This window comes from Ambystoma mexicanum, chromosome 14, assembly GCF_040938575.1.
Source record: "Ambystoma mexicanum isolate Mex_15411 chromosome 14, UKY_AmexF1_1, whole genome shotgun sequence".
Taxonomy (NCBI): domain Eukaryota; kingdom Metazoa; phylum Chordata; class Amphibia; order Caudata; family Ambystomatidae; genus Ambystoma; species Ambystoma mexicanum.
The window spans coordinates 408,314,354-408,332,410 of record NC_090940.1 but is presented as its reverse complement, the minus strand read 5'-3'; the positions used below and the strand labels follow the sequence as shown (position 1 = coordinate 408,332,410).

General features: G+C 45.9%; 1 protein-coding gene across 11 annotated transcripts in view; it reads right to left on the bottom strand.

Annotated features, from left to right (window-relative positions):
- LOC138526830 (protein-L-isoaspartate(D-aspartate) O-methyltransferase-like) overlaps positions 1–18,057 on the bottom strand; it is a 1,059,036-nt gene that overhangs the window by 383,097 nt on the left and 657,882 nt on the right. For 10 of the 11 annotated variants that reach the window (XM_069637551.1, XM_069637552.1, XM_069637546.1 and 7 more), the window contains one exon: positions 10,778–10,882. The exons of the other annotated variant lie outside the window; for it this stretch is intronic. In XM_069637551.1, the coding sequence (XP_069493652.1) occupies positions 10,778–10,882 (105 nt within the window). The remainder of the gene's footprint in view (positions 1–10,777; positions 10,883–18,057) is intronic. 11 annotated transcript variants of the gene reach the window in all.

Here is an 18,057-nt window from a genome sequence, read left to right as displayed (position 1 = left end):
AGGGCCAACCAGGCATGGTAAATATAGGCCAAGCACTAACCTTCCAGCTACAAAGGGTCTGTTCTGCGGTTTGAGGTCAAGCCTGGCAGGGTTTGGTTTGCACATTCATTTGTCCGTGTGTGTTGACTTAACACGACCAAGGCACTAGGAGGGAAAGAAAAAAGGGGCTATCACTAACAATGTAGTCCGCGCAGGCCCACTCCTTCCCTCCCTCCCCATGCTGTTCAAGCCTGTGATTTAAAGGAAGCATCTTTATTTACGTGCTCCCGGACTCGAGCGGGCAGAGAAGGCCATGCAGTGCATCGCTGTGCTCTGCCCCACGGCCTTATTCCGCAAAGTATTAGAAAACAACTTACTTGTTCTCCGAGGAGGGGCCCGAATTTGAATCCCGTGCAGTTTTTGGTTACCACGCAGGTCCCAGATAAGGGCTACCGCGTCTGTACATCACGTGTAGTAATCACGTCTTCGATTGTTGAATCACGTATCTACGCGACCCAGAAGAGCGTGTCTTAATGATACACAGCCTGATTAGGAAGCCAGAAGTCAGGCAGGTCAGGCAAGCCGAAGCGAGCTTGTACGGAGAGAAACGTATGGGCAGAAAAAACACTCTCCAGCCTCTATATGTGACATTGGGGGCCGAGGAGCCACTGTATGCAATAAGAGTTTAACTTAGTGCATATCAGGTAGGGTCTGTGAAAACTTTAGCTGTAGTTAGCTGTAGTTAGATAAAGAATGTGCTGGGGAAAAGGGGGGGGGGGGAGAGAGAAGGATTCAAAATGATCCTGTCTAGTTGGAACGGTCTGATGATAACTAAACGTTTTTTTACTGGTGCTAAAAAAATATATTTTTTTGGGAAATGATGGTCAATAAAGAATTTTTTGGGTCAATAAAGAATTTTTTACATAATAACAGAGAGAGCTTGCCACGGAATGGACTCGTTAAGCCCCCTGTATCTATTTTGAGACAGAAGATCCAATTCTGTTCTCGTTTGAGGAGCATGTTGGCAATATCACCTCCTCTTCTGAGGCATTTAACCCTGTCCACAATGTTCCATCTGATGTCCTGTGGTGTGTGTTTATGTGAAAGGAAATGAGCCACCAGGGGTGGATTTTCACGTTTAGTCCTTATACAGGACACATGTTCCTGTATTCGTTTTTTATGGGTCGGCTGGTCATCCCTATATAGATAAGATTGCAGGGGCATTTTATCATCTAGATGGCATTAGCTGTATTGAAGTTGGTGAGTGTATTTTGTTTCCAAACTGTGCGGAGACCCAGATCAAGGGTTTTGGTCCGTGTGGTGAGTTTGCATACATTACAGTGACCGCAGGGTGAATGTCCTACTGCCGGTGTGGTATCCCATAGTGTGGTTTGTGTATCATCACTGGGTTCTTGATAGGAGTGCACAAGGGTGTCTCTAATGTTTTTTCTTTTTCTGATGGCAAAGTGTGGGGATGGGAGGTTGACAGCTCCTATGTTGAGAATAGGCCAGAGCTTAAGGGTTTCCCTCTTGATTGTGTTGGTTTTAATGGAATATCCAAAGACTGCAGTGATGGTTTTTTGTCCTTCTGGTCGTATTGTCTGTTGTAAAGTGATATCCTGAGGGATATTCCTTGCACGTTTTCTGGCTTGCCTGATGATCTTTTTGGGATATCCTCTGTCCAATAATCGTTCTTTGAGGATTAAGGATTGGGTATCATATTCCTGTAGGCTAGAACAATTCCTCCTGTATCTGAGGAATTGTCCGAAAGGCAAGTTGTCTCAGAGAGTTTTTGGATGGAAACTGGAATATTGCAAAAGGGAATTGCGATCCGTGGGTTTCCTAAAGACTGTAGTGGTCAATATCCCTGCGTCTGCACTTATCTCCACGTCAAGAAATTGTGTTGTTTGTTTATTGGCGCTGTGGGTGAATTTTAGGTATCGGTTTCTGGAATTCAGCCACAGCATTCATTCATTCCACACAGTTTCATCGCCTGTGAAGACCAAAAAGATGTCATCAATGTATCGACCCATACCACAATATTCGGCAGGTATGGGTTTGTTGCAGGATATATGTGTGTCTCCTCAAAGTGAGCCACATATAGGTTTGCCAGGGACGGGGTAAAGGTTGCTCCCAGAGCAGTACCAGAGCCACCCCACAAAGCCATCACCTAAGGCCAAGGAAGTCGGCTAGCAGCCTCTCTGATGGACTTCCGCCGGGTCTGCCACGCAACGCCGCCCAATATAGTAGTCCCAACCCTGCATACCGTTGTTAGTCACTACCAGCTCGTCAAAAGCGCTCCGATCGGGAGACCCGCCGATACTATGCACAGAGCTTCCTTTATCAGGTCTGACCTGCCAAACTCAGCTGGAACGGAAGGTAAGCACCTTGGCTTATCAGATGGGTTACGTGCCAAAAGGCCCCCAGTTGGAGAATGAATACCTACTCGGGGCCACCCCTTGGCCACCGACTCCAACCATGACACCTCTTTCTAAGTTTGATGCCCCCCACTTCCACTGTTATATCCTACCAACATCTATGAAATCACTGCGTGACTCACACATCCTGACCTCACCGGGCGTTGCCACGTACAGGCTGGTGTCTTGATATAAATTGTTGTCTAATCCAGCTCCACCCATCCCATTGACCTACAAGAGGAGGATCAGTATTTCCGAAAAGCTTCCCGACTTTGAGAGTATCCCACCGTCCCTCTTCCTTCCCAGTGCGCTTGCACTTTGCAGCTTTGCCGCGATCCAGCCTGGCCCCTGCATACTCACTCGTAAGAAAAGGGATGCCAGAACATGTCCGTTATGGGTCCGAAACAAATGCCTCTTCATGCGCCTCACAAGGCATAATATGGTGCACACTATACCCTTGCCAACGTTCTGGAGAAATTAATGCCTAGGCTCCCCGTCAGCTGCTCGCCGCCAGAAGCCAGCCGTCCATCACAGACCCGAACAGCAGCCCTCACTTCACTCAGTCAACATCCACCTCATTCCCAAACCCGCCTCCAAATTCGCAGAGTCGGCCCTTAGAACTTCATGCACAGAACCTGGGCCTATCACTAATCGGACACAGTCTGAACACCGTTTGAACTATGCTGCAGCACTGGCTGAGTCCAATACTCTTGCCGGGCTTGCTATAACTTTCTCTGATGTCACAGCAAGGATTACTTCGTCTACCAGGACCGACAATGTCAACAATGCCCAATGTCATAGCCAGCACATTAGCATGTTTACCTGTTTCAAATGCCCCAGTGTTAAGCTTACCCTTTGCCAGTGCAGATAATGTCTCTTTTGCAAATGCCTTGCCTTCAGACCGCATAGTTTCAAATGCCCCAGTGTCCAGCTTGCCCTTTGCCAGTATTGTTAATGTCACTTTTGCAAATGCCTTGCCTCCAGACCGCACATTAGTATGTTTTCCTGTTTCTAGTGCCCCAGTGCTCACCCGCAACCAGCATTCATCATGTCTACAACATAAAGACATTGCCTTCCTGCTCAGCAAACCATGCAGCAAGTTCCCCTTCTATAAACAGCAAACCTAAATCCACTTTGACTTTCTTGTACCTGGATGAAGTGACAACTGCCCCCACCACTAACAGTATAGCGACCAGATCTGACCTCAAGACCCTCTCACTGACTGCAATTAAGCTGCCCAACCTCAATCACAACTCCCCTATAACTAACGTAACTAGGGCCATGATCAAGGCAACTGAACGCCCGGCTCCTTATTCTTTCTTAACAGCACCCCATAAAGGAACACTAATTAACACTAGATCACTACATGAAAAAGCACTTGATATCTCTGACCTCATCACTTCCAACCACCTAGACATCCTGGCCATCACAGAAACCTTGCTACATCCGGCAGTCGGTCCTACTCTATCCTTGGCCATACCAGACAACTACACTATCTTCAGGAAAGGTAGACCAATAACTAAAGGGGGCGGGGGTAGCCTTTATCAAACCTGAGACTCAGCTAGCACGTCCCAACTCATAAACCTCTCACAAGGCCTTCTGTGCAGCAGTCTGTAACTAAACTAACTGCGGCCCTACCTGCTACATGCCTGACAGATATCGCAGAGCCTGCTGAAACTTCCAGGATTGCCACTTCCTACTTCCCAGCCCCCGACTGATCTCCACACATCTTGCCCCACCATCCAAGGAGCACTTATTAATGCTTGTTCTTTGGTCGCACATGCCCTTGATATTGCTGACCTCATTGCAACCAATGGCCTGGACCTCCTTGCCATTACAGAAACCTGGTTACATCAGGCCGCATGTCCAGCACTGTTCATACCCATCCCTGAGGGTTATACCATTATCAGATCGGACAGAGACTCCAGCAAAGGAGGTGGAGCAGCACTCATTGCAAAAAATCACCTGGGTCTCACAGCTATATCCCACACCTGCCTCCCATCAGCGGAACTCCTGTCAGCCAAGCTTCCCATCTCAGCTACCCAAACTATCCTCCTACATCTCATCTATCGACCTCAGGTCCCATCTCCTCCTTGGAAGAGGACATTACCAACCTACTAATGAACAACACTAAGCCAGGCTCGTAAGTCATCTTGCTAGATGATCTTAAGTTAGGACTCCATGACCCAAACAACCCTAATGCCATATCCTTAGAAAACGCCATCTCTCAGCTAGGCTTTAAGCACTGTATCATTGGGCCTACGGATAACAAAGGACCAACCTTGGACTGGTTGGCAAACCTCAATTGCTCAACCACGATCATCCAGAATGAACCTAACGCTTGATCTGATCACCATTGTAGCTCATTCGCCATAATCGAAAATGCACCCTGCAACCCTAATCTGACTATCGCCCCCCAAATTCATGCCAGAAACAACCGGAACATAACGCTACCAAAGCTACACCCACTAATCCATGATATCTTAGACCCAGACAACTACTAAGATTTAGACTCTAACAAACTAGTCGACCTCTACAATAATACACTAAACTCAGCCTTAAACCTCATCGCCCCCATCAAACTAAAAAAAGCCAAACCAACAGCCCACCTTAACAAATGGTTCACAAGTGAACTAAAAACCTTACGAAGTGCCAAAAGAACTTGCGAATCTACCTGGAGAAAATCACCTACTTCTCCCAAAAAAGCGTTGCTCACCTCAGCTGCAGCCTTCTACAAATCTGCCATTCTAAATACCAAAAAAGAGACTTATAACAACAGAATACTCAATGCCAAATCTGGGACTGAAGAGCTCTTCAGCATCCTAAGGGAACTTGAGTCCCCTATGCAACCCACCGATGTATGCGTAAAGGATGCAGACTGGTGCGCCAAAATACAGAAAGCCCTCGCTGACAAAATCTCATTGCTTCAATCCAAAATAAAGAATAAGAAGAATAGCTTCGACAGTAGTTCCAACTTTAGCCAGTTACTGGACATTCGTGTCCCTTCTTGCCCTCCGTTTTCCTTCTCACCAGTCTCACCAACTGAAGCTGAAAACAGGTCTAAAACCATCTAGATGCCAAGGAGACCTCTGTCCTGCCACTATCATTCAGGAAGGCGCTAAGGACTTGGCTCATTGCCACCCTGATCAACTCCTCATTCAAGTCCAGTACAGTACCCAACAATCCCAAAGAGGCATGGGTCATGCCCCTCTTAAAAAAAAAAACCTAGACCCTAATATTCCGACCAATTACCGGCCCATTACCACTGTCCCCTTCCTCCTAAAAATATAAGACAGAGTGGCTTACCTCCAAATCCAAAAACACTTGGAAGATAACTTACTTGGGCTCAGACAATCCGGTTTCAGGCCAAAACATGGCACCGAAACGGCCCTCCTTGACCTTAAAATCCAAATGGATGAGGCCAAGTACAAAGGTAACCTGGCCATCCTTCTGCTGTTAGACCTCTCGGCAGCATTCGACCTTGTCGATCACCAAATCCTCACTGATCATTTGACCTCAGCTGCTGCCTTCTCCAGTGACGATTCTAATTGGATTAAATCATTCCTTTTCAATAGAACCATTAGGGCCTTCGCTCCCTCAGCCTCAGCTGACCCACTCCCTATTCACTGAAGCGTGCCTCAAGGCTTGTACGGTGTCCGGTCAAAGTTTCGAATCCAAAAGGATTGAATGCCAAAGGGTCGAGTCAATAGGACCTAAAACAAAAGGGTTGAATTGTTTTTTTTTTAATATATAGGATTTTTGTTGGGTTTCCATATAGGAAAAAAAAGTGGTTTTTACCACAAAAAAGGAGGTTTGAGGGGGACCCCCCACCCAAAATAAATAAATAAATAAAATAAATCATCCTTTTGTTTTCGGTCCTTTTGATTCGACTCTTTTGTTATTCGATCCTTTTCATTCGAACCTTTGACCTATAACAGGCTCGTACGTCTCCCAGACGCTTTACAACATCTTCACAAAGCTCCTCTTTGACCATCTTGACAACATGGGTGTCTCATACACGAATTACGCTGATGACGCCCCAGGTTCTCATCACGTTGACAGGTTGTTACGAAGATGACTCGAAACGGATTAACGAAATTTACCTTGAAATCCAGGCATGGATGGCAGCCCATAGCCTCTGTCTCAACGACGAGAAGACGGAGCTCTTGATCATTGGATCACAATTGAGGATAAACAAATTCGACCCCCGATACTCGTCATTCGATATTGATGGGAACTCCATCAAAGTGGCTAAGCAAATAAAAACTTTGGGACTGTACCTAGATTCCACCCTCTCCCTTAAGAAACAAGTGAGCGCCACTGCATCAACCACTGCCAATACCAACAAATTGATCAATGCCGACAAAGCATTTCTGTCGCCTATCAGCTGTGCCATGCTTGCCAGGGCCTTAGTGCTATCTAAGATTGATTATTGCAGCACCCTTTTCCCAGGCTCCTCTGAACGGAACCTCAACAGACTTCAAGTCTTACAAAACAACGCTCTATGATCGGCGTTAAGCATCCCTAGATCCAGCCACATCACCAGTCTTAGACAGAATGCCTGTTGGCTCCCTGTGCGTTACAGAGTTTCGCTCCGCAATCATCACTCATATATGTTTATCCAACTCTGCCCGTAAGTATCTATCGGACAAATTCTCTAAACATCAACCAGCCAGACCCACTAGAGCTCAATACTCGCACTGCCTCACCATCCCGAGGTACAAACTTAAAAGAGCAGGAGGAGCGAGTTTCCCAGTTCTTGCCGCCAAGTGCTGGAATTCTCTCCCCTAACTATCAGAAATGAACCTTCCTTCTGAACCTTCAGAGCCAAAGTAAAGAGCTGGCTCTTTGAAAAAAAACACTGACTACCTCCTCTAACACCACTATCTACACACCTATGCCCATCTCAGTTGCCTTACTGCCTGTATCTTCCATCCTAGTTCTCTGCTTATATCTCTACCCACTTGTACTGTCGTCCAAGTTGTACTGTCGTCCAAGATGTAACCCCTGACGACCTTGTTATGCGCTTACTTGTATTGTTATGCAAAAATCGACCCACTCTGTAACCCCTGGTCGACAAGCACCTCTGTTGTTGTAAATCCTGTAGGCCTGTAACATTGCATTAAGTTCTAGCGCCCAGATGCCCCACGGCTTGGCACGCGATACAAATAATAAACTAAACTAAACTAAACCCATTCTAGAAATAAGCAACCCAGCATTCCAATCTGGTGAACTATTGTCCATCAAACTAACCCTACCTGATACAGCCACCTTGAACCTTCACCTCATCTACAGGCCTCCGGGGCCTATACTTTTCTTCAAGGAAGACATTTCATCACTCCTCTCACTGGAGACCAAGCCTTCTTCGAGAACCGCTCTCCTGGGTGACTTAAACTTAGATGTTAACGACCCTACAGATTCCCATGCACTCATTAGCCAAGTCCTTACAAACCTTGGGCTACTCCGAATGAATCTCGGAACATACCCATAAGAAAGGCTGCACCTTAGATTGGCTTGCTGAATACAACATAAAAATGAAGATACTATCCAATCTGCCATGCCCTTGGGCAGACCACAATGTGATCTCATTCTCTATCCCTGTGAATAACCCTCCGGCACAGGCAACCTCAATACTCCCTGTCTCCCTTCCAAGAAAGGCCTGAAACATTACTCCTGCCATGATCCTCCCTTTACTGAAGCCCCTCACAACCTCCCAGCACCCTACCAAGGATCCTACAGAATTGGTTGACTTACACAGCCATTCCCTTCTACAAGCTATTGGCAAAGTTGCCGATCTGAGCGAGCGTAAACCTAAACCCCTAGCTCACCTGAACACATGGTTTACCACAAATCTCAAATCAATTTGCTCCACGAAGCGAGTTGCTGAAATATCCTGGAGAAAGGATCCTTCAGTCACTAACAAAGCTCACTTACCAGCATATCCAAAACCTACAAACAAGCCATATGCCAAGCAAAAAAGTCCACGTACAACGAAAGGATTGATAACGCACAATCAAGCTCTAGAGAGCTCTTCGCTATACTGTGTGAACTAGAGTTACCAATTGCCCCTCCTGCCAACTGGCTTAAAGACAGCACCTGGTGCACCAATATCCAAAGCGCACTACTGGACAAAATAGCCTCACTCCAATCTAAAATCTTAGCAAAAAAAACTAAACTCATGATCATCGAAACTCTGACAGCTCCAACCCCAGTACCGTTAGACCATCCCGCCCAGCCATTTGATTTCTCCCAGGTCTACAACCTCGAAGCTGCTAAAATTATCAACGGCTTGAAACCGTCTAGATGTCAAGGTGACATCTGTCTGGCTTCTGCCAGCAAAGACTGCGACACTGAGCTATCCCTGTTCATTGCCTCACTCATCAACTACTCTTTTACTACTAGCACGGTGCCTACCAACATAAAAGATGCTTGGGTCCTTCGTCTGCCCAAAAAACCAACACTCAACCCTAGTATCCCCACTATCGCCCTGTTACAACGGTCCCCTTCCTTCTTAAAATTCTGGATAGAGCAAAGTACCTACAGATCCAAAAAAACTTGGAATCTAACAATCTCATAGGCTTATGTGAATCTGGCTTCTATTCAGGCCACGGAACAAAATCAGCTCTCCTTGATTTAAAAATACAAATGGATGAACACAAGAATAACGATAAACTTGCCCTCCTCCTCTTTCTCTACCTCACAGCTGCCTTCGACCTGGTGGATCACAAAACCCTTTGCCATCACCTAGCATCAGCAGCCCACTTCTCTCCTAAGGCAATAACATGGATTGAATCATTCTTGTCCAACAGAACCATGAGAGTCTTCTCGCCATCAGCTTCGGCCCCCACTCGTCTAGTCACCTGTGGTGTCCTCCAAGGCTCCTACGTCTCACCGACGTTATACAACATCTTCAACAAAGCCCATTTTTTACCTCCTTGACTCGTTGGGTGTCTTCTACACTAACTATGCAGACAACACCCAAATTCTCATTTCTATCACCACAGTTATGACACTGACACAAGCTCTCTGAACATAATCTACCTAAGTATTCAAGCGTGGGTGGCCATGCACTAGTTGTGCCTCAGGGATGAAAATTCCTCATAGGATCTCACAATCTTCTAAATAAACTGGACAAGGGCTACACATCCTTCACCCTAGATGGAAACTCTATACCAGTCACTAAAGTATTAAAAACTCTGGGAGTTGACCTGGATGCATCCATCACACTAACGAGACAAGTGAACGCGATAGCCTCATCCTCAGCCTACACTAATAAACTGATCAATGCTAGTAGACATTTCCTTTCCAATGACAGTTGCATGACATTAGCAAGAGCCCTCATTATGTCTAGAGTAGACTATTGCATTGCCCTTTTTGCCAGAACCTCCACAAGTAACTTTAAAAAACTCAAGTAATACAAAACCATGCACCGAAAGCAGTGTTAAATACCCCGAAAAAAGAACATATCTTTGCGGCCAGAAGAAGTTGCGCATTGGCTCCCAATTCGCGAGCGAATACATTTCAAAACCCTCATCCTCACATACAAACGGCTAGCAAACACTGCTCCCAAATACCTTGCCTAAACATTTATGAAAAGGCAATCGAACAGAACAATGAGAGCCTCCCACTCCCACCTGCTCGCAACCCCCAAATTTAAACAACAAAAATCGGGGGATGCAGTTTCCCACTAGAAGCAGCAAAATATTGGAATGCCCTGCTTCCCCAGCTCAGGGCTGAAACCTCCCTCTTATCCTTCTTCAAAAGCCTAAAAACCTGGCTCTCCTGACAAGATGCACAACCTCCAGTATGCTTTTCTCCTTGGAGTGATGTATTACCTGCAACTTTTACACACCCAAATTGATTGTATTACATATGTACTTCTATTATGTTCAATGCTATTGCGCTTTCTGGAACCAACACCCTGATGCCCACAGGTTTGGTGCGCTATACAAATAAATAAATAAATGAATAAATATGGCCCGCACTCTAGTGTATGCAAGTCTGCCTTTGCCCTCTTAACCCATAGATCTTGGCTTTCAACTCTTTCTCCCCCTGGCCCCATAAACCTTTAGCCTTATTGCCTGCATGTTCGCTAGGCACTACGCTAAATACCAACCTCAGCTGTATGTTTTCCCACGCCCGGCCAACATGAAAAACTAAATATTTCGATCAGAATTGGAGGAATTAAGTGAGTGAAAAGAATGTTGAAGTCTTAACTAGTGGTGGAGGACAGGCTCATGGGAGGGTGACTTGCAATATAACTAAAAGGACAAGAGCACTGTAATGTAGAACATCTAAACTCTTGATTTGTGCCTTGTCTTTATGTATTTATTGTAAAATTAAAAACATTTTTACAAAAATGAAATGGCATTTATGCTTACCATTCGAGCAAAGCACGCTGTCAAATACCCACTTCCAGAGCCAACATCTAGTGCTGACGCTCCCTCCACCAGCTTATCTTCAAGCAACTCCAAAGCATGAGCATGCTGCAAGGGCACAGAAAATTGTTTAGCTGCAATTTAACCTGTTCAACAACTGAAAATGTAATAATGCTACAACCTTTGTATTTATTGCGCAAATCTTTATTCCCTTCACTTAAAATGACATCAGCAAATGTTGGACAGAGAACTTTCCTATAATAGCAGTCAGTTCTCTGAGCTAGACAGCATTTGCTGATCCACAAATTGTTGGAAACAGAAACATTCCTAGCAAACTGAAAATTGATGCAAAGACAGTACTTAATTAATTAAGCAAGAGGAGCTTAAAATGCTTGCATTATTGTGGCTCCCCTCAGTTCCAACTTGCCATGGGCTAGCAGAACCACCTGTGTTTAACTGAGACAGTGACAGCGGAGTTGAGCTCTGATTTCAAAGGAGACTAATACCAACGTTACTTATACATGGTAATAGAATTTCATTTAGCCAAACCCCTCTGTTGGATGTACAATTTGAAGACAAATTGCTTCGAAGTAGATGTACATTAGGCTGCTTGGGGCAGACAATTTACAGCCAGAGCTTTACAAAAAGAAGTAGTGATTGGAGGAAATGTGAATTCGTCCTGCATCCAACATCACACAACAGAACAATTTACAGAAGGGCTGGGAAATGGGCAAGGTGTCTGGTGTTCAGCAGTGATAGGCATTTGAAATGCGGATTCTATTCAAATGCTTTCAGATCTTCAGGCAAACCACTGTACGAAACAGGCCTTTGTTGCACACCTGGACAAGGCCCACTATTTTCACTTATTCATATATATTTTGATGTACAAATATTTACAAACATTGGTTTATGAAGTGCCAGCATACTACCTGAGGTAGCATTAATAATCCAGAAAACCAATCGGAGTACCATTTAGAATTAATTACATTGACTTTTTGGCCGTTGGCGTATTGGACTTCATACATCCCATCATTCCCATCCTTCCGCTCTGAAGCTACAACCTCTGTGACACGTATGATTATAATGAATTGAGATGCTTTTGAGCACAATAGCATCTTTAGAAGGTCATAATCAGGACTCTGACAATTGGGTATAGTTCTAGGAGTTTATTTCTCTTTAAAATTATATTTCCCCAACTCTACAAGTCCTTTCCCTAGCCTATAACATAGGAACGTCAAAAGGGTGCTCGTCAGGTTGTCAGAAATAAACCAAAAAAAATCCTCTGTTCGGAATCCTACTCTCACCTATTCACTTTCCCTATTTACTATAAGAAAAGTACAAAAGAGCATACACTTTGTGGAACTATCCACTAGAAAGGATGGCTGCTGGCTTTTAACTCCAACACGGTCTCTGTAGACATGGTCTTTGCTCATAGTTCCAGTTCAGAATATACAGAATTTAGCATGTTGGAATGTTATCAAGGTGTTCCAACCCAGATATCCATGTATCTCTTCCCACTCGGGGAATATATGTGTATGTGTGTGTGTATATGGGATACATTACTCACCGTAATCGTATTTCTGATGCTTGTATCTGCTTAGATTCACATGCTGTGCATAGGCCGACATCTAGTGGAAGCTGCAGGGTTTTACAGCTTGTTTTTTGAAACTCGAAAATGGGCGTCGACATAGGGCGTGCCAGTAATACTATCCCTAGTGTGACGTCCACTGTACCTGTGTGTAGGACCCTCAGATTGTATTTTTTCTGACATGAGGTAGCATGAGGAGTAGTGTGAGAACAGATTATACAAGCAGATAGATAGATAAGACTACAAGCATCCATGCGCCTTCTCTCAGAGGGGAGGAAGGGCGGGTGCATGTGAATCTAAGCAGATACAAGCATCAGAAATACGATTACGGTGAGTAATGTATCCCTTCTGAGGCTTGTGGAATCTGGTTAGATCACATGCTGTGCATAGATTAGCAAGCAGTGTTAGAAGAAGGAGGTGGGATGTGAGAAGGGTCATGAGCGAACAGATGTCTTAGAACCGCTTGTCCCACTTGAGTATCTGTCTTGGAATGAGTGTAAATGCAGTAGTGCTGAGTAAAAGTGTGAATCGAGCTCCATATAGCTGCTTTGCAAATGGTGTCAAGGGGTACATTTGCAATGAAAGCCAGAGTGGCCCCAGTGCCTCTAGTAGAGTGGGCTCTTGGCGTAAAAGGCAGAGTCTTTTCAGAAAGGGAGTAACACAGCTGGATACATTTGACTATCCATTTCGAGATGGCACCTTTAGAGACGCAATCTCCTTCTCTGCCTGTAGCTACGGAGACGAACAGTTGGTCTGTCTTTCTTAGCGGTCTGGTCTTGTCTACGTAGTAGAGGACCGATCTTCGCACATCTAGTGTGTGTAGTTTCACCTCAGCAGAGCTTTTGGGTTCTTGGAAGAAGGACGGTAGCTCAATGGACTGGTTAACATGGAATTTTGAAATTAACTTGAGAACCTAGGGTGAGTCTGTAGAACCAGTTTATCCTTATGAACAGTAAAGAAAGGATCCTGCACTGACAGAGCCTGAATTTCACTGACCCTTCTTATGGATGTAATGGCTACTAAGAAGGCAGTTTTATAGGTCAGGTGTTTGAGACTAGCTTTATGCATAGGTTCAAAGGGGGGGGGCATGAGTTTAGCAAGCACCACATTAAGGTCCTATCCCGGTGGTGGGTTCGAGATTGGAGGGTGGAGTCTCTTTACCTCTTCCATAAAGGCTTTAACCACTGGTACTTTCCACCATGATACCTTGTTATGGGAGGTGGTGTAGGCTGACAGCGCCGCCAGGTGTACCTTGAGTGAATTAAATACCAACCCTGCGTCCAGCAGGTGGAGCATGTAGGTGACAATATTGGAAGGAGTGCAATCAATCGGGTTGATTTGTTTATTCTGGCACCAAATAACGTATCTCTTCCATTTATCAAAGTAACAGTGTCTTGTGTTTGGTTTCCTTGATTCTTTTAGGATATCCATACACCTCTGTGGTAGATTGAGATGGCCAAACTATGACTTCAGGAGCCATGCTGCCAAGTTCATCGAGCTGGGTTGAGGATGCACTGTTTGTCCATCGTGCTGGGATAGTAGGTTGTGCCAGCACGGGAGCTTGATGGGTTCGCACACTGCTAGTTTGCGCAGGTGCGGGAACCCCGGTTGTCTCGCCCACATGGGAGCAACTAGGATAAGCGTCATCGATTCTCTGTGCATCTTGTTGACCACCTTCCTCAACAGAGGGGTTGGTGAAAAAGCGTAGGCAAACATACCTGACCAGTTCATCCATAGAGCGTTCCCCAATGGAGTCTGGCTGGGGGAACCTGGATGCGAATCCTGGGCACTGTTTGTTTTCGCTTGTGGCGAATAGGTCTATAGTGGGGTAACCCCATTGTGATAAGAGGTCTCCTACGACTTCTTCGTGTAGACACCATTCGTGTTCTTCTGGGAGGGGGTCTCTGCTCAAAGCGTCTGCTAGTGAATTGAGATCCCCTGGAACATGTTGAGATGACAGATGTTCCGTCTGAGTGCCCATATCCAAATTTTCTGGGCAAGCCTGGACAGATTTGGCGAACGAGTGCCCCCCTGTTTGTTTATGTAAAACATTGCTGTTGTGCGGTCCGTTTGGGTCTGCACTGACAGGTTCGACAGGTGGGGTTCGAACAATCGAAGCGCTCTGAAGACGGCTGTTAGGCAGAAACCTGTGCAGTTCCCTCTGGGACCACTGCAAAAGATTTAAGACTACAGGTGGTTGGCAGTAAAGCCAATTCGTAGCAGTCTGTACCACCCAGATTTACCTGGTAGCTGTGGCTGAGCAGTCAAACTTCTCTCAAGAAGAGTTAGGCAGTATACAGAGTATTCACAATAGGTCAAAAGAACACAGTAGAACAAGCAAACAGTGACCAGAGCTTGGTGTAAAAGAGATATAATTATTTATTTAAAAACACATCTAGTAAAACACACTGGCACCAATATTAAGCAGTTCAAAAACACGGTCACTAAAAGATATACACTCCCTTCAACGATTATTAGACAAGTCTTAAGTAAAGCAACACTTATTTTCAGACAGCGGTGAGCGCTTAACGAAGATGGCACTCTAATCAATTAGTTTAAAAGGGAGAGAAAGGCAGAGCAAAGATAGAAACAGATCCCAACACTTTCGGACGGACACAGTAGGAGAGAAAGGCAGGTTAAAACCGTAAAGTCAAAGTTAACAAGGCCGGACCCACTTTAAGAGGCTCCGGTCGAAATGTGTCCAAGGTCACACGGTTGAAAGTGCCCAAAGGTCTCGCACAAGGTTCAGAAAGAGTTGGACCAACAGAAAGGGACCAGTTAGCTGGTCAAGGCGGCCAGCCCAGTCCAGAAGGTTAAGGGATTATTGTTACCTTGTAGCAATCTTTAGAAAGGGAGGCCTGGCAGACACAGTACCTTAAAATGGTGAGAACGCTCCAGCGGGGGAAGTTGTTCCTGGCAGCGGGTGCAAGTCGGTGCTTCGTCCGGGGGAAGAGAGGATCTCGTCGGGGTGAAAACAGAAGTCCGTTGCTCTGCCAGGGAAGAAACCAGCCGTGGAGTTCTCAATTAAAAGGAGCGGTCCTTTTACTCGCGGTCCAGTGGTAAGTGGCTATCCGGTTGCCGGGGTGCTTGGCACGGGCAATTCGACCACAAGACGTCCTGGGATGCAAGAAAAGAAGGTAAACTGGTTGTGCCTACCAGTCAAGGGAAGAAGACTCTCCAGCAGGGAGATCTCCTCTGTCGTTGGGAAGTGGTGAGTCGGTTCAGCAGGGCTCCACCGGTGGTGTCGTCGTAGCAGGTCGGCTCAGCTTCCCCCTTGTCGGATTTTCAGGTCCTGTGGCGACTTCTGAAGTTCCAGTCCCAAAAGCCCTGCTTTTATGCAGCACACCCCCATTCACTCAGCCTAGCTGTCAATCAAACATGCTAAGTGGTGGGCCGGCCGGCTCACCACTTGGGCCAATCACACAAGAGTGCGACTTGAGGTACCAAGGTAACTCAGTCCAGGGTGCCTAAACCCCCTCCCACACACCCTGTGGTACCCAGACAGAGTGGCACCACTTTTGGAGGCTTCTGTGGAGAAGCCCGCCAAAAAGTGGAACAAAGGGCTCGACTTGGGTTGGAGTCACAGAAGAGAACACAAATGCCATTTTAGAATCGAGTCCTGGCAAAAAATACCAACCGGCAAATTAATATTAAATAAATAAACCGGCGGTATGTTCGAGGCTATGAGAATTAACTAATTAAAGTTGGTAGCCTCGAACAATGGGAAAATCCCATAGAGATATATTCACGGTCGAATATAAAAAGTAGTATCCACTGCCACCAGCCAAAACTCGATCAGAGGGGACGGAGACGTGCCCCCTCGACTAACAGACCCCGGGGCAATTGAATTGCCCCGACCAGTACGTCCACAATATGATGGTTTGTACTGGTTTCTGTTCATAATTTGGGACTAGTAAAGCCAATGGTGACTTTACATGCCCTGGGAGACAGTAGTCAGTCCCAGGGTATGGAGTCTATGGTGGGGTGTCACTATGACACCCTTGTGTCACTGCACGCAGGGTGCTGTGTAACACACATAGTAAAAACACATGAGACCCTATGGAGTAAAGGACCCCATAGCCCATAAAACACATTAACATTCAAAGGAACACCACAAATCATGTCCACGAGTGGGAGAAAAAGAGTCTCACTCTTGGCAGGAGAAAAAACAAACTCCCGAAATCCAGCAAAGCTGCTGGGGGACTCACTAGGTTAGGAAATTCAGCCTAAACAGAGAATTCTCCCTAACACTCACCACCCCCCCCCCAGACTAAGGGACAGGAGGATTGAATCCACTCCTGGATGAATCTCATACCTCTAGTCGATGACATACATCCTAGAGAGACCATCAGCATTTTGGTGGTGACACCTTGACCTATGTTCTATGGTCAAATCAAAGTTTTTCCTTTGTAAGCTATATGACCTACAAACCCTTTGAGGAACATCAGTCTTTTTAAAGTTATAGGGGATATGGTTGACCAGTCCCTCAGAAGTTGTTACAACTTCTGAACCTGTGTTAGGGTTTTTCAAGGGGTCCTTATAAATGATTCCCTTAGATCTAGAGGGGCCTCCAGAGGTCCTCACCACCTCTCTGTTGGGAGAAGGGTGGGTTTTAGGCCTCTTGGTTGGAGGGGATGGAGATAAGCGAGGTACGTGCTTCTCCTTCCTCTTAGATCTACCTTTACCTACTTTAGGAGTTTCCCCCTTAAGACTAGGAATTGGGTTGGAGTCTTCTGTGGAAGGTCCAACAGTCTGAAGGTTTTTGGCCTTAGACTTTTCTTTTCTGGTTTTCCACCAGCACTGAGAATTACCAGTTCTCTTAGGCCTAGTTAGGGTTCCAGTATGTCTATCTACCTCTTCCTCAGAAGCAGGGGGAGTCACAGACTCTGTAACTGGGTGAACAATGATGGAGCTTGTTTGGGGCTCCCATTTCCCTAACATTTTAGCCTGAAATTTGCCTGGGTCAGAGGTCAATTTACCAACACCAGGGCTTCTAGTGGGGTTCTCAGCAGAGGTTCCCACAGGCTTAGAGTGGTTCCTTAAGGTGGACTCTCTAGCCAATTTGGTTTGGTTCTCGGTCTCCATACTGGGAGGCCTGGGGGTACTGGATACTACTCCTAGAGGTCTTAGATCATTCCCCAACAGGACTCTCCCAGGCACCTCAGTCTGAACACTGACAAGAACACTGTCCATATAATAAACTTTAGAGTTTTCTGGTATGGAGTTGTACACACTCCTATGCTGATCACTAACCAGACCCATGGACTCTACTGTTACACTTGCTTGAAGACCCAAAAGTTCTTCAGCAAAGACTTCAAAGTGAGCACTAGCCATTTGGACTTCCTCCTCAGGAGTGAAGGCCAAGGAGACTGTGCTGATCCCTGTAGGTTTACCCTTGCATCTGGGATCTCCTTTGATGTGGTCAGTTGCCCCACAGAGATAGCATGTTCCAAATGCTCTCTGGAAGGGTGGCTTGGCCTGACCTCCTTCTGGTTTTTGACCAGAAGGTACACTAGCCTGTTGTGGTTTACCCTGGGACTTACCCTGGTTATTTTGTTGTTTGGGGCCCTCTTTGGGTTGGGAGGTATTAGAAATCTCTTGGTTCCCTTTTGGTGGCTGCTTTCCCTCATCCTTTTTCTGAGTGGCCCCTGAATCCTTGTGAGTGGCCCTGTTGGCAACCCACAAGTCAGCAGCC